Raw genomic sequence first — 26,338 nt, forward strand, 5'->3', positions numbered from 1 at the left:
TAAAATCCAGGAACATTTATTATTTTAATCCATTACAGGCAGTGCTTGATTTAACTTTATTGGTTGTGGTGGTGGTAGTGGTTATAGTGGGGGTAAAGCTATGTTCTTTTACACATCATTTCAAAAGGGCTTAATTATATTTTATAGCTCAGGCCAGGAATCCTGCTTGTTTTGTGTCTAACAAGGTTCAAATGCAGTTCAGGTCAGTGATGAATCAGAAGAGAAGTCAAAGATGGTTATCTATTTGAAATGAGCTCATCTCCCTTAAAGAATAACTGGGCAGGTACATCATGTTCATTACACTACTGCATACTAAATAGCTGAAAAATCTCAATTCGCTTGTTGATTTGGTAATTTTGGATTTTGTGATGCCTGATCGGACAGGGCATATTAAAGTTAAGATCTAAAGGGATTTTCATTTTTGGTCAAGGCTCTCTTTGGTACACAATAATTTAGAATATATTTGTAAAGCTCTATATTGCCCTATCTTATTCTCATTAAGTGGATAAAAATGCATAATGGAAAACAACAAAAATAGTGTTTATTTTGCAGCCGTGAGTCCAGCTTTCAAAACTGACTGGGTGCTATACTGACATGAGTAATACTTGGTTCTCGTATCATAAACAATTTATTTTTAGGTATCAGCAGTTTTCAGAAAAGTGGCTAAACATTCTCACTCCAGCTTTACAGATGGGCATGGAGAGGTTCTTCAATTTAAAAAAATCTATGTATTTTCACATGTTAATTTTAGGTGGTTGGTTGAAAACTTTGGTTTATTTTCAGGAGGTAGCTGGCACCTACAACTGTCACTGATTTAGAAAGTTGTAGATGCTTAGCACTATTGAAAAATCAGACATTGAATGGTCGCACAGTAAATGAAGCACTACAAAATAGTGGATGCCACTCAAAATGTAGCCCTATATAATTGCCACAAGGCTGAATTAGAATTACAGCTTTGGTCCTTGCTCCTCTGCCCTACGCTTGATTCACTGGATTTCAACTGCTTTGATAAACTAAATAGTCCGTGAACTAGAGGGTAACTTTTCCTTATAAATAAACCATCCTGAAGACAGTGCCTGGCAGCACTGGATCTGTTTGAGCCTCTATAAACCAGTGAATTATGCTTGTGCAAGTCCAAGGCTTGACAGATATACCCAGGCCATACAAACTGAACAGGTTTCCCTGCACTCTTGGGATGTGGGTCCCCAGGATTAAGGCCAGTCCAGGTCCAGGCTCCTATGTTCCAATCTTCTCCTCCCTTCGATCCCTCCTCCCCCTCCCTCCTTTATATACTTCTCTGAATTCTCTTTTGTGCCAGCACGGTCATTAACGTGTACCTGTCCAGCGAGCCAGCTTAAGGCGACAATCTTGCTGGAAACTTTTCTTTCCTGTTGGCTTAGTTTTCAGACAGATCAGTGCCCTGACCCAACTCAATGAACAGCTGTCCGAGTAACAGAGCTAGCACAAGGCAGAGTGTGGAAACGTGCGGCCACAGTAACCTAAACTTCCTATGGAATTGCACCTTTCGTTTGGGCAGCGAGCTGGTGATCTCATCCCATAAAAAATATTCTTGTCATAGAAAAAGAAGAAACGTGTTGCCAGTACGTCAACAATTTAAGCAACTTAAGGAACTGGCCCTTAAGACCAGGCAGTAATGCCTCACCTCTGTGTTCTGTACCTCACACTGCAAAATGTAGATCAGACTGGAGGAATTGCACAGAAAGCATAAAACGTACAAAGAAAACATTCAGTGTTCACTGTTATCTGTATTTCCTCATGAATGTAAACATTCTATAGAATTGACTACCATGAAAACGCTGTATCACCTGTTACTGCCACATATAGCACTGGGATCCACACAACAAAAGAAATTCCAGTCTCAAAATAATATGCAATTACTTTCACAATAAAAGCTGAAGAGATTACAAAAATAACCATATTTGTTCTGAATTGAATTTCACTTGGAGTCTACTTTTTGAAGTCGAATTCTTTAAACTGTAAATGCAGTCCTACAAAATTAGTGCACACTGTCTTGAATCAACAACTTACAACTAACTTTTTTTTTCTTTTTTTCTTTCCCCCCCTCGAGTTAATGTGCTAGTTCATCAGTAGCAATTCTGAACCCTGTTACAAAGTACCAGTAGGGAATCTGACCAGGATTAATAGTGGTACTCAGTCCTGGGATTAGGTGGTGTCCTGTTTCATGGATTTTAGGCCATCTGTTCTTCCCTCCTGCATTATACTCCTGCAGAACTATAAACGCACCTCCACCTCAGGGACTATAGAAAGGAATTAGAATTCTTCTGCTTTTCATTATCACAAGATTCAGTAACTCATTTCATTGTCAGGATAATCCCCTTTTACTCTTTCTTTTGCGCTTGCAGGGTATGCCAAAATGACAAATAAAATCCCAGATGTTAGAGACCTGATGAGGTCTCCACCTTTTCTTGAGTGTTAGGTTTAAGCTACTTGGGACACGGTGTCAAATCTGACAGGACCCTGATGCCCACACCCAATATTCATTAAGGTTTGTTAGTGATTTGTATAGCTGTCTACAAGCTGCACTTCCACCTCAATCCTCAGTGGCCATTTAAATATTTAGTTTGTCCTCTGGCTTTTACTGACAAAGAATTAATTTCCTATTGTTCAAGTGTTGGAAAGAGTTTATATTTCTTTCTAAAAGTAACAGAGGTCTTCTGGGTGTTGTAAATGGCTTGTTACTGCTGCATATTATTTTAGGTAGTCATATCTCATTTAATGTTTTATTTCCCCATGGGCTAACTTGCATATCTGCAGCATCCAAAGGCTATGACAACGCCTTAGCAGAGTTTTCTCGAGAGAGTCAGTTAAGTCCAAAATGAAGTTTGGTCTTTGCTCTACACCAATTAATAGCTGCATTTAATTTTTAATATTTCTGTAAAGTATCCTAAGTTTGCAATTTCTTTCAGGTTTAGTAAAAACACTAGCGATTATCATACACTCAACTAGTGTTTATTTTTTTCCCTTATTTATATGCTAAAGTAATCATCTCTGCATACAAGACGAAGGGCTGGGGAATTCTGCCTATGATCTTTGGAATATTTTATGTCCGTAACTCTCTCAGTTCAGACACTGAACAGCAAGACTTCCCTCCTGTGTCCAGCCAGAGCAAAATAAGGCTACAGGCTTCTTGCTGTCTTTCACTCTGGGGAGAGTACAGTCCTCAGCTTCTCTCATTTATCTGCTCTTTTGGCAGGTAGGTAGTGCTAATTTCAACACCAAACCTAAATTAGCCGAAAGCCATATGTTCAGAATTGCATTCTATATCCTAGTATTCATTGCTAAAAATTATTTCCACTTCAATGGCATGTGACTGTTCCGGAGTGAGCTACGTATCTCAAGTGTGACACCAAGCAATCTCAAATCTGACTGGGTACATGGCACTCCAGAGCTCCAGCCGCTTTGTAGAAGATGCAACATACTTCAGAGGACAAAAATCACTGAGCCAGGTCTAACGATAGTTCTTGAACTTGGGGTTTTCTGTCAACAGTACAAATAAGCTGCCAGAAATGAGCTAAATGTTTGTTATTTGCTTGTATGAAATGGGTACAAGTTTTAACTTGTAACTCTAAGCCACAAAATATAAAACGACTACAGAGAATTATTTTATTTAACATCAGTACGACTTAAACTCTTGGCCTTAAGGGTATCAGAAAAACTATACTGGTAGCCTCTTCTAAAGTAAAATTAATAATTTTTTTTTTTTTTTTTTTTTTTTGGAAAAGGGATTTTGTTTTGGTTTGGTTTTTGCCAATACACTGCATCACATTCTACAACAGTATTACTTTACTAAAACCAAAATACTCAGGATTTCACCATAAGTACAGAGGAGAATATAAGTATTCTAGCAGAAATAGTAACCATGTTGTTATAAGTAACTGTTGTATTAAAACATGAAAAATGTCCAAAAAATGAAGTCCCTTGACACACTAAAGGTTTGGAGTTGTATAACAGTGCAGCAGGATATGTAGAAATGGAGGTGTTTTAATTTGATCCACTTGCAATGTGAGTATTCAACACTTACAATTTATTTTGTTAGAAGTGAAATAATTCAACTAATTAGCCCCTCTGTTTTTCAGAAGCTACATCTTTTTACTTTCATATGAGATTAAGAAGAAAAATTAAAACAGAAGGCCTTTAGCTTCCATGATTAAACCAGGAAAGTCTAGAGGAAAAACTGATAATTAAAAAAAAGTTATATGGCAAGCTTCTTTCTTAATTTCAGTGAAAAAAATCAAAGCACTACACAAGGTCACGCACTTTTGTTTTCCCTCTATAAGGGAGGAAAAATGCTGACAATACATTCTTGCGAGGTTTTTTTTTTTTTGCTAAATAATTCCTAGCAAATAGGATTCCTTACAAACCAACTTCATCTCCTACATTAAAACTCATCTGGAAAAGGGGTCATTTACACTGTTTATAAAACACTGCCACATAAAATGTGTAAAAAAAACATATTTCACTAAAAATAGCTTGCGTAAGTAAGGGATTAGTGTAGTTTCTACTGCTATAATTGTTCCTTTGTAGTTTTTTCCATGATGTTTTTGAACAGTGTTTTTAACTATGTTTATTAAAGTCAGCACATCAAAAGGATCAAAGAGAAAGCTAGTGAGAACCAAAGAAACCCCAAGCGTATTGTGTTGTCTCACTGGGGAGTTATGCAGATTCAAGTAAACAAGTGCAAATTGTTGAGGTTTTAATGAAAATTTTCTACAATTACTGTATCTGAAGTCATTCTATATAATAACATCTGTACAGCAGATGGCCATACTGTACAAAAGGCAAGCAATGCTCCTTTTTCTTCCTCTGTTTTAACAGTACATCTGAGATGACTACTTTTGTCATTGTGCTTAGTTTGGTTCAGCAAATAATTCGTAAAATGCAGCTGCTGCAGATGGTCACAATAGTTACTTGACTGTAAAATCAAAGACACAGTGAAGTATTTGCGTATTAGTTTCATTCTATTAAAAAAAAAAAAATCTGACATTAACCCTGTTTAGCTCAAAAGGTATAGCTGTAAAACCTTTTGTAAAAAGAAAAGTAGTGAAGAACTGACATATTTAAATACTCCTTGCTCCCAAGACACAGCTACTACACTTTTTTTAAATTGAGTTAGCTTGCATAATTTCTTTGCAATAATAAAACAAATCTAGTTAGTAACTGTGGTATTCTTCTAAAGTACTTTTAACACAAGATTATAATACCATTTCCCCCACACTAAGTAATTTTTCTTCTTTCCTGAAGTTACAATTTCCACTTTGGTTTCTATCTGCACTTTAGTTTCAAATTAATGATTTTAAATAAAAATCCAAACAACTTATTAAAAGAATTTTTGACAGTTTCAATCAGTTTCGTGGAAGTGTGTCTTTTGCACTTCTTGAAACTTATAACAACTTCTTGCATCATCACGACAGCATGCAAAATCTCATGCACATGTATTTTTCTTTTTATAAAACAAAGATAAGGCAACTTTAACTGGAAAAAAATGTGAACAGAGTCTGTTGATGTCTATTTATTGTCTGGTTATCAAAGTTATTCATATAGAATAACTAATTTCCATTTTCATTAGATTCCGCATCAGTATTGCTTTACTTAACAATGCTTGCCAGACTACAAATATACTGAAGATTCATGTATAGCTTGTAACATGAAAAATAAAGATTGGCTTCCTCAGACTGCCAGAAGAATTAAGAAACAGAACTTCGTAGCAGAATGTTTCTGAGGCTTAACGTGCAAGGCAAGGTACATCCTCCTTCTGGGAGGATGAAAAACTCCAGGGTAAGTGATATACGCTGCTGAGTTTGCCAAATTGCTTTATAGTACAGTGACGGAACAGGCTTGGCTTTGATATATCGAAGCTGAGTGGATACCATAATGTACCATGGGACGGATAGTGTATAAATGATAGAGGGGAAGTGATGGAAGGAAAGAAAACTAGAAAGAAAACAAGAACTATTTAAAGGACATTAGAAAGGCCTTTTACTCAGTTGCAGTGCTTTCTACGCTAGGGTTGCGATTCGTTCGGAAAAGCGTGGGAACGCAGGCACTGTTCCTGCCTGTACTGCTGTTTATTTATGGATAAATCAAGAGTTTCAGGCTCCAGCACTTTCACAGGCTTTCATGTCCTACGAACCTTAAATTTTTCATTTTTAACTTTTAAAACAATAAAGAAGCACTGAAACTTGCTGGCCTGAGAAGAAGTATTTCTGATTAAAAAGAAATAAATCACCACCTCTCTTGGCCTACAACTTGTTCCTCTCAGCTACAGACCATTTTACCTCACAAGCTACTCTGCCAACTACCTACATCTGGCTCATCTCCACATCATGTAAATGTACCATCTTTTCAATTTTATTAAAAGACTAATAAAACAATTTACAAAGACACTCAAAATGTCTTCATTTTAAATGAGTCTCTGGTATCCTGTTAATTGTACCCAAGGTGTAAAGTTTCCTTGCAGTTCTGCAGTAATGAGGCTGGAGCGCCTTTTTTCCCTGGGTGACTCTCAGCAGTGCAGAGGAAGCATGTAAAAACTTAAAACTTCATAAGCCTGGAGGAGAATAATGGTATGACCCAATATTTACATAGTAGCATACGTCAGGGCTCTGAACAATTATTTTTGTATTTTTTTAAAACAGAAATACAGGGTCCTAACACGAAAATGTAGTTATAGAGTGAAAACTGTCAAAATTTTGCCCTTTGAATTACCAGAATACCAGGATAGTGGTTCTTGTAACCACTATTCCAGCCAGAATTCTGTCAATAAATTAGTAATTACAAGCTAGGGGACATTAAATACAAAATTAAGCGCTCTTGGGTGCTGCCTCATTGAAAGGAAAACTCAGGTAATGGAGTCTAGCAGGGATTTGCTATTTTCTGTTGTGGATTTATTACGTTAGCCAGAGGAGTTCCCCTCAATGCCCCATGCTTTAAAATGGTTACTAGACCACCACTTGAAGAAATCAGTAGCACTTCCAACTTTGAAAAACTCTTACCTGCAGTTTTATGTCCACTTTTAATATTGAGGCTCCCACTGAGGTCTGATAAAGAGACTAACAAACAAGGTTTACTGGGATGTGGGATGGTTTCCATCTCAACAACCACTTGAACGGTGTGAATGGAAATTTTCTGGAAGCAGGAAAGGGCTCGCCACAAGTTTTCTTGTACTGAAGCTTTTTGCGCAGCGTTGCTGTGCGCTGCAGGTAGCAAATCCTTTGTACTGGGGTGTTTGCTTATCAAAGTGATGCTCTCATCTGGAATAACGCCAGCTGACGGAGCAGCCTCCTTCCTGGGCTCATCATCATTTGTGGTCGTGATTTTCTTCAAAAACTGCTTTATTTGATCAAGTCTGACAAAACTGAGATTTGCTTTCAAAGGTTTTGATACGTCCACATTTATGTCAGCTGTAGGAGAGAATTGGAGAAAGAAATCTGAGAAGCTATAGTGCAGTTATTCAAGCAATGTAAAAATGTTCGGCATTTTGTGGAGATAACATTATTTCTACCATATCTCATTAAAAGGACTGAATCAGTGGTAAAACAGAACGAAACAATATTTTTAGGAATAAATCTGAATTAAAACCTCATGAAAAGTACTATAAGCAATGTTCACTATACACAGTTATAAAGGAAGAAACATGTCACAACGTCGATCTTATTTCCTTATTTCTTCCCAGGAATCACCACAGCTATCTGAAAGACACACACTTTATTCGAGTGTGTAGGAGGGTAAATACATTAGTCCTTTTGTGTCAGAATGAAAATATACTTCACATTCTCTGGAGTTTTACATCCAGTAGAACTATTTGACTAAACTCCAAAGCCAACAACGAACATTTTCAACACATTTAAATGAGTGAATAGCATGTATATTCTGTTGTTTCCTACACAGCGAATATGCAGTATTCTTCAATGCATTTTCAAGATGAAATGTGAAATCAAAAGCAAATATAAAAACTGAGCTGTGTTTAGATTTCTGTGTTTTCCAGGGAGATTGGAATAACCTAGTATTTTTAAAATGTTCTTTGTCTCCTTAGTAAAGGATATTGGTACTTCCCAGACTGCTAAAAGTCTCACAGAATTTTTAGAAATCACAACTAATACGAACAACATTGACAACAGTGATATTTTAGTAGCTGAGATGTTGCAATTACCAAGGTTATATCACAGATGGAAAGCAGGATTTTATGATGGTTGAAACTTATTTCTGTGCTTCTATCTGCCTTTTTATCAGTACATTATACTTCATTACAGAAATCCACCTTTAACCTAGTTTTTAAAATGTTTCATTTCAAATTCAGCTTTCACCCAGTAATGAGACAGCTACCCCGGGCAGGGGGAAAAGTTTGCTTTTCACTTTGCTGTTTGATTCCCACCGCCCCACCCCCAAGAACAAGAAATGATTAAAATTCTGTGCATATACCTAAACTAGATTAAATGTTCAGAGAAAACAGCACTACTTAGTTTCAAGTTTCATTATAAATATATATAGGAAACACTGTTTGTTGAAGTTTTTACACAGATTAATGAATATTTCACCGCAATTAGGACCTAGTTTCAATTTGTCCAGGGTCATGTTCTACTCTTAATGCTGATGCAAACCGATGAGCTCGATTCTCCCACTCTTTAGGTAAAGTACACGTTTTTACACCACCAGTAAAGGGATGCAGGAACAGAGCTTCGGAGCTGCTCTTAAGCATAAGTTTATACTGACTTCAGAGAGTCCCAGGCACGTGACAAAGCACTTTTCTGACCCCGAAAATATCTGAGGGTTCTAAACTTCAGTTAGATGCTTTAGTATCTGAATAGATAAGTCTCTGAATTATAAACTAGCACTTTTTCTACAAAGATAAGAGAAACTCATTAATGGCCATGTAAGATTTGTTATAGCTGAATTTAAAAAAGCCAAAACAATCTTAGAAAAAAGTCTGTAGTACTCCACAAGCCACAGCTAACTGAAATTTAAGACTGAAAAACTATTTTAATTGTAACTTACGATTTTAATTAATGGTTTTCTGAAAATGCTTTCTCTTGTTTTAAAGCCTTCCTAGAAACTGTGACAAAACACTAGCTAACACATGGACCTAGTAAAAAGGCAAGTATCAAAGCTAGGAAGCTGAACATTAGAAGAAAGCAAGATTCCTAGGCATCCAAACCCTCACATAATCAACTTGGAAGATTTTTCAAAATACTTATGTACTGATATTTTTAATTAAAACAAAGGGAAGAAAAATATCATAACACTTTTGAAAATCTGTCCACCCTTCTTGGCGCTAAGGAATACCCCAAGACTCGCCTGCCTTTTTGCACACATCATTGGTCCTCTCCTCCCTTTTAATGGAGAAAGGAGACTTACGAAGAAAGTAGACACCCATGTGACATTACAATATTAATTTATTTATGATACTCAAATGGAAAGGAGTGCTATTCTAATGAAATGTTTAAAACACACACACACACACAAAAAAACCCCCACCAAACAAATGAGCAGCATTTTTAAAATGCCCCAAGTGTGAAATCCAGCTCACACTAGGATTTGGGTTTCTGAATCATTTAGGCACTTTCAAAACAAGCCCCTTATTGACTTAATTTTCTCCACTGGTGACGTAGTAATAAAGGAGTAAAACAGAATAGATGTTCTTGGCTTTGCTACATAATTAAGTCTGTAAGTCAGCAAATGAGGAAAGGACCCTTATTGCTTGGTGTGACAGCTTTCACATCTAACTGCTTTGTCAAAGGCACATTTTATTGCCAGCACTTTCCTATGGTAGTACAGCACAGAAGAGGAAAAAACAACAAAAAACCCTACAACCCAAAAACTGCTTAGACATAAGTTGATAGAAAAGGTGTCAAGCTAAAGTTAGAGAGTAAACTGATTGAGAAAGATATAAAAGCAGATGAATATGAGAGCAATAGTTCCCTCTTGGGCTTCCTCAGGCCAGGGCAGAGAAGACACAGGGCACTGGTGAAGCTCAGCAGTGGAACATGCATGGCACCTGTGGTCCTGGCCTGTGTTTTATCACTGCTTTCACAAACACGGCGCTCATCCAAGAGAGCAATAAAAAAAAAATGCACGCTAGGACACCAGAGAAATGCAAATGACTTCCCTGTTTTCTGTTTGGAAACTGCACATGTCACACAGAAAGATGGTGTTGTGACTGATAACTTGACAAAGGTTTGTATTAAGTTATGATTATCCAGTGAATCAGCCCCAACAGAAGGCAGCGGCAGCCAGGAGCCTAATTGCAGAAAATGTAACTCTGGAATCTTCACTGCAAATATTCTAACTCACTCATAATGGCATAGGTTACTTTTACAACTGGGGAAAGATTATGTAAGGAGATTCTTTGGCATTTTAAGTAAAATGTTCAAAAAATAAAAATCCAATTGAGCAATCAACATGTTTTTAGTCTTTGTCCTGTTTTGCACTTTATACTTAGCACTACAAAAGAAACTTTAACATTTCTTCTAAGAAAAACATATTTAAGTGACGGACAGAAACAGTGAAAACTGATGAAACATGAAGAGCTATTTATAGCAGTTGATGAAGATAGATGTTCAGCAGCTTCTCCAGTCACTCAAAATGGGCTAAAAAGAGATGTTACAATGTCAAGGGTCACCTAGATGCAGCTGGAATGAAATTTCCAGGGTGCAAAATCCAAGGGTAACAGTCTTTTTAGATGATTTTAAACACCTTGGGAAGCATACCACACAATACTGTGCAGATTCTGTACTGGTAGGAAAACACAGGTTCCTATAGTTCAAACAACTCTTTGAATTGTCCTAAATTACATCAGAATCAGGACAGGGCAAAAAGTAGCTCAAAGCCACCTTTAACTCCTCAAATACATCAGTCTCTCCTTTGCCTACTAGTGACTGGCTACCACAATTATACTCCCGTGCTTTCTTTAGATTTAAGACATAATAGCAATAACTTATTTTGCCAGGTGTTATCTATTTCCAGCAAATAAATAGTAAAGAAATGACTGCGCATGTAAATAGATTGCGTTCAAGTGAGTTGTTTCTGGTTATGTTTAAATCAGACTGAACTAGATGATATCAAAGCAATATTTTTTTTATTACAGTGTAGCATTTGAGTGTAGAATTTGAATTGTTCTTTCTCTCTCTCAATTTCTTTACTACATCTCTTTAGATTACCCAGTAAATACATGTCTGTCAATTACTCGTTTCTAATTACCCTTCACAACTTTCTGAACAGCTACTAGGAAACAGAATGATGAAATAACTATTGAGTTAAAAGGAGATTAGATAAATATAAATAAATTACACTTATTATATGCTCCCACCACACCAGGAGATGACTTAACAGCAAAAGGAAAAGAATCACGTTGCAATAATGAAATCAGAGAGGGAATTCAGGTCCCAGAGGCGATTCTATGGAGTTTATGTTAATGTACACCTTGTGGGGGACCAAAAATCAACTGGAATAGTTTCCTGAAAACTGTTTCCAGCTATTTTCTCATTTAAAAAGTTCCAACTTCACTTGACCCATTAGTCATCATATTACTTACATTTATTATGTATTTTGAAATCTATTACAAAAAACCCAATGGATTCAATATGGCCTGTTTGAACAAAATCATAACATCTATAAAAGAAAACCTATAAGCAGCACTCTGAAATTTCTGTCTGAAACAATTTCTTTCTTTGTCATTTTATTACTTAGAGCTTCAGATAAAAAATTTCAGGGTTATGAGTATTTTACCCTTGTTCTCCATAACATTCAGATTTGTACTGTGAAGATATAATTTTATTCTGTGAACTTGGGATAATGATATTACTCAAAAGGACTTTTTATTTGGTGGGCTAAGGATGAATAAGCAACACAAAAATAACAGAGCTCCCAGTGAGTTGCTTTAGGTCAATCCCAGCTCTTACTGAAGTCAGTGGGCTTATTCTAATATATGCCATAACAATGCACACCAGCTTACTATTTCTATGACTAATAAACTACCATAGTATACTCTTAATCTGAAAAACCAGAAAGTAAACTCCATGAAAATTATTTATAAGCTTTATTTATAAGACTAGAATCTTTTCACAGACTATGAGAAATGTTGAACTGTGAGAGAGAAAAATATGGCGTTTTCCAAGAATTTGTTCACTTCCCATACCCCTCATTCTGCAGTGGATCTTTTATTTCTCATAGCTAATATAGGAAAGGCCAGGTTTTTCTTTCTCAGGTTGGACCTGGGCCTCACTCTCCCCTACCCCAAGAAGGCTGTAAAATATTATACTTCTTAGTAAATAGTACTGCTATAGAAGAAACTATTACTTGCCCTAAACTCTTACGAGGATTGAATTTCCTAGTCCTAAAACAGGAGAGGAGCAGACAACAGGCATGAAACATTTTACCACCAGTAATATTCTTTCTTTCTGGGAGCCACCCATCCTGATGTAAGGAGTCTAACAGAGGAAATCTGAGGAAGGTAAAGGTAATCTTGAGCCCTGATTCTGATTTGGAGTCAGGGTGGCCCTTCAGTAACAGGGAAATGGCTGAATTGCAAAAATTAAATTTATAAAAACAGGAAAGAGAGAGACATGTAAAGAAAAGACTAGCTGTACTGTTCTCAATTGTCCCTGGTCAGGCATCAAAAGAGAGACAAATTAAAAGAAACTGAAAAGCAAGAAGAATACAAACGAATTGTTTTTATCCTCTAATTCATCATTCCCAATTTGGATCAAGGGAAAAGAAGGAAGAAACTTGAGACAAGGCTTCAGAGGCCATCTGCAGTCCATCTTGCATTCTGCTTCTTTGAGACAGATGCCAATTAGTCTTGAAGAGGCTGGTAGTCACTGTTCAGTATTTCTACCTACTGCCGCCTGTGTGCTGGAGCCCCACAGAAGCAGCTCTCTAACGCCAATATGGCAAACTACAGCCTTCAGGGAGCTTAATCAACTCGAGCCATGTGGTGTGTTCCCCAGCGTTAACAACCCCTACTTCCACAACCTAGTATGTCATTGACATTTTGCGAAGGTGACACGAAGACATTAAGAGCTCTAGCTAGCCAGTGCCTGGGTTTGAGATCTCAGACAAGGCTCAGTGATGTAATTCTATTATTTTCCTTAAATTGCCACAATTGAACCAAAATAAATTGTTGTAGGTCGAGAAGACCAAAGATACCATTAATAAAGGATGGAAGGTTACTGTTATTCATAGGATGTTGACTGAAAGGAAGCAACTGTGCAATTACCGAACATATTACAGAAGTGTGTCAAGGCTTCGGTGGTGAGGCCAAAAATGATAATGTGGGCACTGGGAGGCACTGCCATGAAAGGAAAACCCTAGCTAAGGGAAACATTAACTCTCTCGACAGAGAGTCAGGGAAGTTGAAGCACAACACAGTGAGATGAAATAAATTGCTCCAGGTCATGGAGCAGGTTTGTGGAAAAGAAAAGAACCCATAAATACTAACTCTCTATTATCTGCTTTAGCTGCTGAATAAGACATCTATATTAAGACATAGATGAAGAAAGGAAAAAAAAAAAAAAAGAAAAAAGAGGACTTCAGAAAATTGGGCAAATGTTTGAAATAAGTTTTAAAAAGAATGCCAATACACTGAAAAAGATACCAAGAAAATATTTTCAAACTTATCCATGTGGTTTCAATGTGCAGTCTTCATTTTCAGTACTTAGGCATTTAAGAAACTAAATTTCATTTAAGCTAAGTGTTGTAGACATTGCTTTTAGAAAGGTACTTTGATAATTTTACACATTATTACACTGATATTACAGACAATAGATGTGTCAAAACCAAAGCAATGGCTACAGGCTGGTACACCTGTTTGGAATATTTCTCCTTGCCCTCTTAATCAAATAAATATAATTTCATGGCTACAGTGTCAGTGCTTTAAAAACTTGTTTGTAAAAGAGCAAAGGGAAAAAAACCTACTAGAAAGCTCAAAAGTTTTGCAAATGACCCAGAGTTAATTAGAAAAGTCTGCACCCTGGCTAGTTCCCCTTCTCACGTGTCAGCTCTCATTAAATCAAAAAATTCTCATTTCAAAGTTAACAAACACCATGGTTAACAAAACTGTTAAACTGGGATCAAGTGGGCACATTCCTAGGTTTATATATGATGTCATGCTAAGCAGCCCACAGCTGAACTTGCAAGTAGTATGAATGATTTTTCAATATATTAAGTATCTGATCTAATGCTAATTTTCTCTCTATAGGCTAACTGTGCTGGGAACAGGTGGCCCTGCTTTCAATTACGGAGGGCTAACATGCCAGTGTGAGGCCTGGATTAGTTCACCTTCTCACAGGGAATTTGCCTCGGTTGGGAATGGATTTATTATGGCTTCACACATGGAACAGAGCTCATGTCAGCTGAGGGCAGTGATACATCATATGATTCAAATTAACCTGCTGTGGACTGTTCCGCAGGGCTGATATTGTGTATTAAAATGACGACATTTTTAAAACAGCTTGAAAGAAACCAGGATTGCTGAAGTGCAATGGTTCCAATTTGTTCCAACTAATCTATCACCTGCTGGAGATATTATTCTAGCGGGTTTCTGGTAGCTGCTATTTTCCAGGTTTCTCCAAACCACTGACCTTGTTAATGGATACAATTGTTGCCTTTGCAAACAGGGGGAAAAAAGCTGGAGAGAGTGCCAGGGTGCAGTTTTGTTTGTTGGTTTTTACGCCTAACCCTAGATCCAGTGCTGTGCCCCTCGTGGTGTGCCAACAGTGCCAGGGAGGGACCGGCAGGGCAGAGCAATCCCCCAGGTCTCCCAGTTCTCGCTTCATCTTTCAGTGGGACACGGTATTTCTTAGTTTGTCTGGACAGTTTCTTTCATAGAAATTATTTTGGAAGGCAAAGTATCAAGGACCGTAGTTAATTCACACCTTGTCTAATGTCTTCCCAAGAAACTGCTGGGGGAAGGGGACTTTGGCATAAACCATCTATATTTTGCATGTATAAGTATTTGAAGGCAATTCATATGAAGCTATACTTCATAAACATGTTTTGTATCATTTGCATTTGCATGCAGAAAATACATCAGAAAGACAGCTTTTATAGTTAAGAAGCATAGTTGATTTAAAAAAAAAATCCGAAGAAGGGACTAAAGGGTAAAGAGAATACATTTTCAAAAACTATTAAAACAAGATGGTCATATTTTTTCCTCACCTAATGAATACTATCTGATGCTGAAGCAATAAATAGTTCACTTATATGTATTAGACAAGAATTAGATGTACAATCCAGTAACAGACTGAATATAAAAGAGAGAGGGTCATGTAAACTGATGCAGATGGAATTTAAAAAATTAATAATAATTAGTTACTGCAGAAAGAGAAAGAATAGTCCTTTAATACATTGTGGGGTTAAAGTTGAGGTCTGTTCCCACAGGCCTGATGATGAATGCTTATTTCTCCTAGGATCCTATTACCTTAAATCTGGAAGAAATACCATTTTTCTTTAGTTGCCAAAAATGTACAAAATAATCAACTCATGTTGCAAGAAGTGCATTAATGTATCCTGTTATTCTCATTTAATTAGTGGTTTCCAAGTTTAGCTACTTGCTGTAGTTTTTTGATCTCTGAGCTAATATGGACTGACAACCTGGTTTCCTGTGTGGTGAAACCATACGATTTCTCTGTGGAACACTATCTACTTATCTGCTTCAGCTGACAAACTATTTACAAGGAGTACCAGTTTTATCTAACACAGCAAACACTGGGAACCACTTGCAGATTTTTTCTTTTAACTAGTTGCATAGTAGTTTGCATCATAAAACATAGGCATGTTTGATTATTATAGTTGAAATTTAGCCTCAGCACACCAACAATGTATTTTGTGAGAAAAATGACACTACAATTAAACCACTGAACTTTGAACACTTAAAATCTATACAGAAAATGTATCGTTATCCCACTGGCTACCTCCAGATTTTTGTCTGCATAGGCACAGCTTTTAAAAACGTGCTGACTTTTCAGAACAGCAGATCAGCTGTACCCAACAGGTAGCACCTACTAGTGCATCCAATGCATTTTAATAATTTACTTACTGAAGTTATAAAACACACACACATAAATGAATATGAAAACACACAGTACATCCTTAGAAAATATGCCAGTTAGTAGCAGCATTATTTGCCAAACGTTCAGCAAAAAAGAGCAGGCTTTCGAGGCCTGCCACATAAGCGTACTCCAGCAGTGCATTTATTTATTCAATTTATTAACTGTGATGCCTCCCATTGCAAATTTTGTTTGTCTGGTGACCTTACAAGAGCTCTCAGGAGTTTTGCTGAGGTTCTTGTCCTCAGTGAACAACTGCCAGCTTCGTTAGGATCTGGTGATGTAGACACTTTCTCCAGGCCTGCTGACGGCCAAGCTACCTCACCCTGGAAGAGGTTGTGGTTAGAGGACTTCTTTCCCCCCAGGAGAGTTAGTAACTTATTTTCCAGTAGCCTGCTGAGGAGCTGTCAAGCTTTCATAATTCTTTGCATGTGCTGTTCTGACACAATCACATGCGGAAAGCGCCTTCCATTACTCATCCAATGAAACCTCCAGCCCCCAAGGAAGGCTTCTTGCTAAAGGTTAGTTTATTTGAAGAGGATCTCATAGTGGCAACAGCTGACGTTAGAAAAATCTGCAAAGGAATGCAGAGCTGTTTTGTTATATTACATGGGCAAAGCAATTCATTAAAATTCAGAGTAATTACTGTTGAGTCATGTGTAATGATAGTTCCAATTAGCAGCAAAAATATGATAAAAAAATGCCTTTTGGCTAAGAAGAGATCCTGGAGGAAGTATCTGAAGTTTTATATGCTTTGTGAGAATAAATAGACTGAAGTTTATGATGCATTAATTTATGTTTTTTCAGTTCCCTATTTAGCCATATACCATGGAGGGGAGAGACTTAACACTGATTCGAGATCTCACTAAATTGTTGAGAATGGGGTAGACACTTAGACTACTTGTGAATGTATACTTTGCAAGCTGGTACCAACTTCCATATTTGCTAGTTTAGTTAGAAGTCTGTCCTACTGACAGGAGAGCATCAAGAAAACACCTTCAGGTGTGTAATAAATTAAATATAAAGGCTGTGCCGGGAAACTACAGTGAGAACCTTGAGAAAGGGCAAACGCACAGAAGAATGGTCTGGGAATGTGGGAATCTGCCAGATGTGGGGAGAGAGGACACAAAAAAATTGGGGGGAGTGGAGTGGGGAGGATAAAAGAAAACCAATCTGGCAGCAGTGACCAAAAGGCCACGGATAGTAGGTGTCTCTACCCATCTTCTGCTGGTCATGATTAGAATGAAAATCTACTATTATTATCAATTAATCCTTTTGTTCAAATGGCAGTAGAACATGCAGTAGGTCTGAAGGTTCCTATTAATGGAGCCAAATAAGGATCAATATAACAAAAGCTCTGCATTGTCAGGTGGTTTTAAAATCTTCTCTTAAAATAATGCTTTTAAGGCAGCACAGAAAACCAGAAAGGGGCGATGATGAGGTTGTTCACGTACTTTATTCTTTCCTTGAGACTCCTGCCTGCCTGGGTGCAAAACACAGATTTTCAAGTTACTTAACCACAGTATTTATAGTCAGCGGCTAAATACGTATATCTCATTCTCTGGTTGTTCAATTTGATCTCCTGGGGTCTGATATGCAGAAGTGACTACTGCTTCACCCAAAGACAATATGAACTGTGTTTCCAACATCTAAATTTCTATATTTTTAAGTACCTTGGAAAACTCATTTGTGTGTTTTAAATTAGTAACCTTAATATAATGAGAAAACCTTTAATTTCCCTGTTTCTCAGTTGCCTTCTGTGAAATGGTGAGAGCATACTATTCCATCACTTATGGGAGGGTTGTGCTGGTAAATTAGTATTTATGTAGTGCTCAGATCTTAAAGCAGTAAGCAACGCAAAGGAAATAAGTAATTCTGCTGTAGAGCCAGGTTTAAATAACGTGCTGTAAGACTGTGTGAACAGGAAACTGAATGAATAAGAAAACCCAGTACTGAAGAGTTGCTCGCTAAAGGACTGATGATAACAGCTCCTTCTGAGTGAAATAAGAATATTGGCGGCGGGAGGGGAGAGAGTTACACAAATCAACAGCTTATAACAAATATGCATAGGAAAAATGTATTATGATGGCACAGGTAAATGTAAATGTATTTTCTAACTTTTAATATAATCTCAATTATATTCTACATAGTAATGTAGTTATGAATACATAATTCACAAAATAGAGAATGGATGACATACTGCAATTTGCAGGAGTTTCTGACACTCTAGGAGTAAAACTTCAAGTGACGCTATTTTAAGTACATGCTAATAAACCTTCATACTACACCACTTATATTCTGTGTTAATTAAAGAAACACAATATCACTATTTTTTAAATTTTACAGTATCAACACTTTAGATGATAGGAATTTGCAATGCCAGGTATCCAGATTCTAAAGAACCCAAGAGAAGGCGGCTTATAAAAATCTTCAGAAACATTTTAAAAGTCAGCTTTTATAAACACAACTGTAATAAAATTTCAGTTGTTCTAGGGCTAGAAGCAGGTAGGTTTCATTTGCTTGGAAATTTGCCAACCTCAGCCTTCTTGAGGAGTAAAATTTCTAAACTTACCTTGGGAAGAAAATAAATAATTAGACCTTAAGCCTATGGCTGGTCCAGGACTGACCATTCCTCAACTTCGATTTCAATTCAGGGTAACTGCTGGAGGAAAATTTCACATTCATTTGCAAGGAATACAACAGTTTTTTGAGGATCGAATGTGTGTGCCTATGTGTGCATATCTACAAATAGATTGCATTAGAAAATAGAGATTAAAGTGCAATGCTTACCTGGTCCATTAAGGAAGTCTTTAATTTGCACAGTGATAAGAGGAGGGGGAATACCACTTTTAGCATCTACCTCTCCTGCTACTGTCTGCAACCAAATCTTGCAATAATCCAGAGCTTCTGGTAGAGTCTTTCCAGGATCTACAGGTGATAATGATCATAGTCATTAATGATATTCCAGGAACATGATACATAAACAAAATGCTACATACAAAATTGATTAAATAAAATAAAAAAGTTTAAAATGTAACACAGTAAATAATATTCCTAATACTACAGTTAAACATAGCACTTGTGCCTACGGACAGACCCATGTGCATAACAATGCATGCATACACAGGCAAGAGGGCAAAGCTGTAATTACACAAAATGGAGAAAACCTGAAAAATACCAATTAAAATATGAGTAAAAGACATCAGTTACCACAAGATGACTTTAAATAGCACACAATTTTAGCTTTAATTATGATGACACTTAAGCAATCCTTACAAGAGAATCTGTGCTCAAAACCTGCTACTTCTAGATCGTATTTTCATTGCCAGACAGATTAAATAATAATGGAAAGATAAATGATAAAGGCTAAAAGACCAGAATGCTACCAGATCTCAGGAATACAGCATAATGACAATGTGGTTATAACATTCTCTTTGGAGTTTCACCCAACAGCTAATCTGTAGCTATTCTTGCATATCACCTTGAATTGTATTCCTTTGATCAGTTTATAATATTACAATAGTGCATTAAAATTAATTTCCTCCAAGTGCTATTCTTGTCTTCATTTTCCACATATCACAAATGGCAAAAACCGTACTGTAAAAAGGGTTTTTAATCTTTAGCAACTCAAGACCTTCATTATAATAGTCATCAATTCTGGCACTACAGTTCTCAAATTCTAAATAATCAATTATTCTTTATTATCAAGACTGCTATGTTAATTATTGAATGTCTGCCTCATCCTTAACGACTTAGAGGAGATTTTCTTGATGTTATTCTCTCCCATTTTCAGTCAATTAAAAACTGCTATAATTGCTTTATTTGAGTTTTACTGACTGGATTCCTTTCAAGAACAGCATTTACATACCCACTATTACAGTCAACATATGGTATCGTGGTATCACAGTCATATGTGGACTGGGTATATAAAGTCAGCTTTGGAATTTGTATTTCTTGACCTTATCATGTGATTCATATAAAACTTGGCACATATGAACCCTTATGTGATTTCAAAGAACCTACTGAAACCAATTGATCATGACTTCAGATCTATATGGAAAAGATCAAAAGTTAGCACATTCTTCTGTTTCTATTTGATCAATTTTCAGGCAATGACTTTACAGCAGTATTTGTACTGCATGGCATATACATTACAGCCTTTCCTTCCCTTTATTCCCACTATACATTTATAAAGTCAGCTCTCAACAGTTATTTAAGAGCTGTCACTGCATACAATGGATTTGTATATTTTCCATGTGAATTTCTACATTTTTATGGTTCTTAGCCCTTTCCTTTAATTACATTAACTAGAATGGTGTGGCACACTCCCTTTTCTACAGTAACCGCTTTAGGGAATATCTTGTTTCTTGTGTCTGGAGTTTGCCTAGTATACTGAAAATAATAATAACAAAAAATCTTTATCACCAAAGTACACATCTTTTCCAAAATACAGTTTTGTGGTTGTTCTGAACAAGGATGTTATCTCTTGGATCTATATCATAATATCTTGTTTTGTGCTAATAGCTCATCATAAATAACTAATATGTTAATGTTTTTCAGAATATATACTGTAGAGCATCGTAAAAATTACTGAACATTGTGCAATGAACATCACTGAATCAAATTGATCTCTAAGTTATTGCTCCTTCAGAAGTATTACTATTAACATATAGGCGTACCAATATGGTGCAAAACGTTGCAACATGCCATTATTTTGTCTCCTTTTTGAAAGATATCATCACATACTGTATATAGCAACCCAGATCATCCACTGGCTTTTCAGAAAATCCAGGAAATTTAGTCAAACATTTCTTTTGAAGAACACATTTACACATATTCCTATTATCCTAAGATGTGTTTATGTTATAAAATACCTAATAATTATTTCAAAGTTGTAGCTGTTTAAAGATGAAAATATCTCTGATGAAAAGAATTTACATAGCAGAAAATCCTTGCGTGACTTAATACATTAGCTATACAAACACTGCCCTCAGGGCACTGCGAACCGCAGCACGTAAGCACAGAATCAAAAAAATACAGGAACCATGGGGCTCTCAGGAGATTACTTTGCTCTGTCCTGTCTCCAAGGAGCGCAGCACCGTCACCTCTTCATTACCTGGGGCACTGCAGGACTGGGATACACGAATAATGAGAAGGACTCCAGAATTTACAGATTAGGAACCAACACAAAGAAACCTCAATGCACAAAATTAGCCTGAGTCCAACAAAATATATTACTTTTAACCCAGCACTGGCCTTACTGATTTCAAACTATTTTTTTTTTTTTTTAGTTCAAGTGAAACTGTGTTATTCTGAAACTGAGCTAATTCTGGAAGCAGGATAGTTTCACTGACACAATTTTGCATTGGAGGTAATAACCCCAAAGGGCCACGCAAAGAACTAGTTTGAGTGCTTCCAAGCCCATGGCATATGGTTAATTTGGAACAGACTTGACTGCACATCCAAATATGCCAGATATGGATCAATAAATAAATTTTTACGTAATGAGAAGAAAGCTAAAATCCAGAGGTTTCAAAACTGACTGGGCTGGTGTATATCTCAAAAACTTGAAGGCAGCTCTAAATAGGAGCTATAAAATGTATCTGGATAAGACAAATTCATTTACATCAAAGGTCAAAAGATTGAAATATGTGTATCTTGATTAAAATACCTTCTAAGGTAGAAAACAGTATATGCATTTTCATAGGATTAAGGATCAGGAAAGGAATAAAACAATATCTATCAGTCAATCCCTATGCCAAGGGCATAGGAATTGCCAGAGGAGCAACTGAATGAAAAAGAGAAAATTTAGGCTGAAAAGAGAGGAATTCCTGATGGGGAGAGCTGTTAGAAAAAGGACTCTTCGCCCTCAAGGAAATGATGGAAGCGTTCAGAATGTTTAAAAATACACTTGACAGAACGCTATAAAATATACAACAGGGAACAATTATGCATCAGCAGGGAACTGGTCTGAATAATGTATTATAATAGGTCATTTCCATTTCCATTTTCTATGATTCTCCCAAAAATCAACACTTAAATTTGCAGTTATTTGTATAAAGAAAATGCTGGAGAAAACCCAAGGGATACATATATAAGTAAAAGGAGAGGCTAGAATTACTCCACAGCAAGCCAAGAGAGAGAAAAGAAAGGCTTGAGAAGTGGAGAGTGGTGAAGACGGCCAGAAATTCTATCCTCTACACCATGTGAAAAATTTGTCTGTGGCAGCAAAAGAAAAATGGTGAGACAACTATCACAGATTGACAACCAAGACTGTAATTTAAAATCTGTAAGACTGAGAAGCTGAGGCCTTCAATACATCTACATTTGCGTGTCCCCCCGCTTTTTTTTTTTTTTTTTTTTAGGAAAAAAAAATATCTCTGGCTATTTTTGAATCCACTCAAACATCCAAAGCCACTTTTAGTCTTTCTAAGGTCCAGACCTCAGCTCCAAACTTCAGTTTATAAAGTATCTTCCTAAACTTGATTTGAATTTGCAAGTTTTTGATTTCACCTGCTATCCTCTCATTCTTATGTTAACAGCAGACAGCAAAATCCAAACTTCTGAAGAGTAAGGGGAAAGGAAAAGAAGGAGGCAGGAGAAATTTCACATCTTGAAGATTTTCGTTCTCCAAAATGTGGTTCTGTTCCAGTTTGCAGCCAAGGGCCAGGGCAGCTCCGGGGGCATAGCCCGTGGGAGGCTTTAACGGGGGTGCTCAGCGATCCACAGCACCCCAGCAGCCACCAGGCAGGGGACAGGGCTACCGAGCATTTGCACGGGACGGCAACTTGGCCTGTTCAGCTGGAACTTTACCCAGAGCAAATGAGCTCTGCAACACACTTTTATTTCAATGGATGAATCATATTTTGGTCTGCAGTCAACTTTAAAAGCCAGTACGATGCTGCAATCATCTCTGCTTTTCAAACTCAGAAGTGGAACGTTTGGTCTTGTTTTAAAAATGGTTTCCATTGGAATTTAAAGAACACAAGTGGGAAAACATTTCTACTAGCGTACTCACAAGTGCTGTGTCAGGAAGTTAAAAAATGAGCACTTACAGTAACCTGAGGAATGTACATTCCCAGGCCAGCTTGTCTTTACGGGTGGGGGCTGCACCCCCGCCACGTCCATGGATGCAGATGTACTGGACAATAAATATACTCGGAGGGGAACAGGTGACACTCCAGCAGAACTCCCTCAATGCTATCCTAGGAAACAGCCTTAAACCCTCTCCCGGCCTGGTAGGAAGCACGGGCCGACAGAGCGGCAGTGAATCAGACTTCCTGCCAGAGCCAGCCTGCGCTGCTCTCCATGCAGCCGGGGCTCTCCGTTAGATCAGAGGTTACATGTGGTCTTAGCTACTGCATCTGCTCTTCATGGACCCCCTGCCATCAAAGGCGTGGGTGTAAAAAAAAAAAAAAAAAAAAAGAAAAAAAATCAAGAATAATTCTGGATGGCCTCACAATGCCTGTTTTTTGCAAACGCTTTGTTGGGGGAAGCTGAAGAAATTCCATGCATAACATATTTTTTGAGAAATTTCTCTCCCTTAAAACAACCAAGCACCACAACCTCCTCTTTGAAAGTAAACAAACAAACAAATAGAAAAAAGATTTTTCAAGAATGCCCAGAGCACAATGCTCAGGAAATGAGGCAATTTTGTATCTGGATTACATTACCTGAAACAAAGCAAATAAAGATTTAAAAAAATATTTATAAAAGTGGCTTATGAGATTACATTAAAAACAATTGCACCCACTTTTATTTAAGTGGAAATAGCCAATGCTCTGTTTGCAAGAAGTAATGGTTAGCAGATGCCTTTTTGTTAAATGTAGGATGAGCATTGAATAAAAAAAAGCTTGTTTTATAGTATCTTTCAGGCTATTTATACAGAATCTTACAAGTAAACTCAGGGAGCAACTAGTCTTTTTAATGGTGCTTATTAAGCAGTTAATATTTATTCCATTAATTTATCTACTTTGATTTGAAGTTCCTACACCTGGCAGTAGCATAATTGCAATCAAGCTGTGCAATTACAAAAAAATTTAAAACACAAATGAAGCAGTTTAGCACAACCATAATAAAATTGAGCTAACATTTTAATAACCTAATAAGTCTTCTCCTACAAACTGACTTGCCAGTGGACTTGGTTGGAGAGAAGGACCGAGGAAATTGAAAGCACAACCATCCAGTCTTTAGCTCCAAGGCAGGCAAATGCTCCCACATTCAGACACTGGCCTGATGGAAATGTGCTGCTACTAACTGCTAATTAACACACTAACAGTACTTAACTTTAAATAGCTTATTTCCTCCTATTTTATTCTTAAGTTCTTATTTCTTTCATGTTTCAGCAAGTAAGCAAAAAAATAACACAGCTAGTGCCAGAGGAGCCAAGTTCCTTGGATGAAGTTTGGTGTTTCAGCCACTGTGCAATACTCTCTCTCACAAAAAAAAGAGTGATAGCTTAACATGCAAGATCCTGAATTTTAAGCTCTATTACCTTAAAATCTTTCAAAAGAAGAACAAAACCCATGGCCCCAATAAAATATATGTGGCTTCGTAACAGTATTAAATACTTCATTTCTACACACGTTCAAAGCAGTAAACCATCATAAAGCAGTAACCTTAATTTTGTCACCAGCCCAGGATTAACTATTATTCTCTTTAAAATTCATGTTCGTGCAGTTTTACAGGATAATTTCCCCATTTTATTCAAAGCTTCATAAAGCAGACTCTCATCAAACTACCTGTTAGAAGCAGTTCTAAATTCTAGAGTATTCTTTGTTGATTTATAGCTGAACAATGTATTTCTTAGAAATACGATAATGGGAGGTGAGGGATGGAAAACATAACAAGGTCCAAACTATTACTAGCTTTTCTTTACTCTAAAGTTTTTTTTGGAACTAACGTCCATCAAAAAATAAGACCTTCCTAATTTCACAATAGAATTTTGTATTTGCTTCTGCCTTGCAAGATTTGAGAGTTGTTTCAGAACTATAGATTTTTTCCTTCTAGAAAAGCCGTAAGAAATAGCATGTTATTTCCTAAGACCTGAATCTACTGCCGTTGAACTAACAGTAGTCAAGTTTTTAGAATTACACAACAAAATCGATTCAAAACAATTTTTCCAAATGCTTTAAAACATTCCTAAAATATTCTTATGCCGTGTATATGGTGTATGTATATACACAGAATGATGATTTGAAATGGCAGAGGTTTTATTAGCATGTTTTGGATCTAATCTACATATTCCATATATAGCTAAACTATGTAAGCTTAACCATATTGGTATAAGTAATGTGAAATCATCCCCATAGGAGTAGCAATAAAACTTTATAACGAACATCATCTATTTTTCCTTTTCCCCAGACAAGTCTCAATTTTTAAGGTTGTGATGAAATTTGCTATGTTATAGGCCCAGCCTTCTGAGCTGCTGCTGCACTGTTGCCTATCTCCATCACACGATGTAACGCACACAATGTTTTCATCAGGCCTGCTTGCCTAGTCCCACTGTTTAAATGTTTTTTTTAAAGGGGGAATATGCTCCATCAGTTCTTATAATCTAGTTAAAATATATCTTTTATGTTTAGCTTGTCTCCTCTTCCCCATCCTACCTCAGATAATGGAGAGACAGTTGCACGCATACATATGGACACAAAAAGAGCAGTCTTCTAGAGAGTCTAACTGGAAATATTCTTTAGCAACATTCACTGTAAATTAAACATCATTTATGCCCTCTTCCCACCCTCCAGTCCTTGATATACAGAGAAATATAGGAATATAGTGTATACCTATTGTACAGAGTGAGAGAAGCTAACTTGCTTCTTTCAAATAAACTTTATATTGTTCTTCATTTGGAGGATATATCTCTTTCAGATAAAACTGTCAGCCAATAGTCACAATGTCAAGAATAATTGGCGTGACTGATGAAATCGACTGCAGCAGCACAGAAAATGCCATGCAAAGTTCCTGATGCTGTATTATATGACACACAATATATATAGTGTGTATATACACACACACACACACATATATATACACAACACACAGTTCACGGCTGTTTTCCCTCAAATACGCATGTTAGAAAGAAAAATAGAAATTTCCAAAACTTACATGTTACTACAGTGGTATGACAACATTAGTCCTGAACGATGCAATTACAACCACAGCAGGTCTTCTTAAACAAGAGGCAATAAAAACTTTATACTACCTATTTTGCTGTGTGAATTAGTGTGTGACTTGAAGCGTGGATTAGTTTTACT

General features: G+C 36.8%; 1 protein-coding gene across 14 annotated transcripts in view; it reads right to left on the bottom strand.

Annotated features, from left to right (window-relative positions):
* The window catches only part of VPS13B (vacuolar protein sorting 13 homolog B), a 485,731-nt gene that overhangs the window by 90,913 nt on the left and 368,480 nt on the right, over window positions 1-26,338 (bottom strand). For all 14 annotated transcript variants that reach the window (XM_082316760.1, XM_082316766.1, XM_082316768.1 and 11 more), the window contains 2 exons: window positions 18,873-19,010; window positions 7,035-7,442 (listed from right to left, as the gene is read on the bottom strand). In XM_082316760.1, the coding sequence (XP_082172886.1) occupies window positions 7,035-7,442; window positions 18,873-19,010 (546 nt within the window). The remainder of the gene's footprint in view (window positions 1-7,034; window positions 7,443-18,872; window positions 19,011-26,338) is intronic.

This window comes from Platalea leucorodia (assembly GCF_965183815.1).
Source record: "Platalea leucorodia genome assembly, chromosome: 1".
Taxonomy (NCBI): domain Eukaryota; kingdom Metazoa; phylum Chordata; class Aves; order Pelecaniformes; family Threskiornithidae; genus Platalea; species Platalea leucorodia.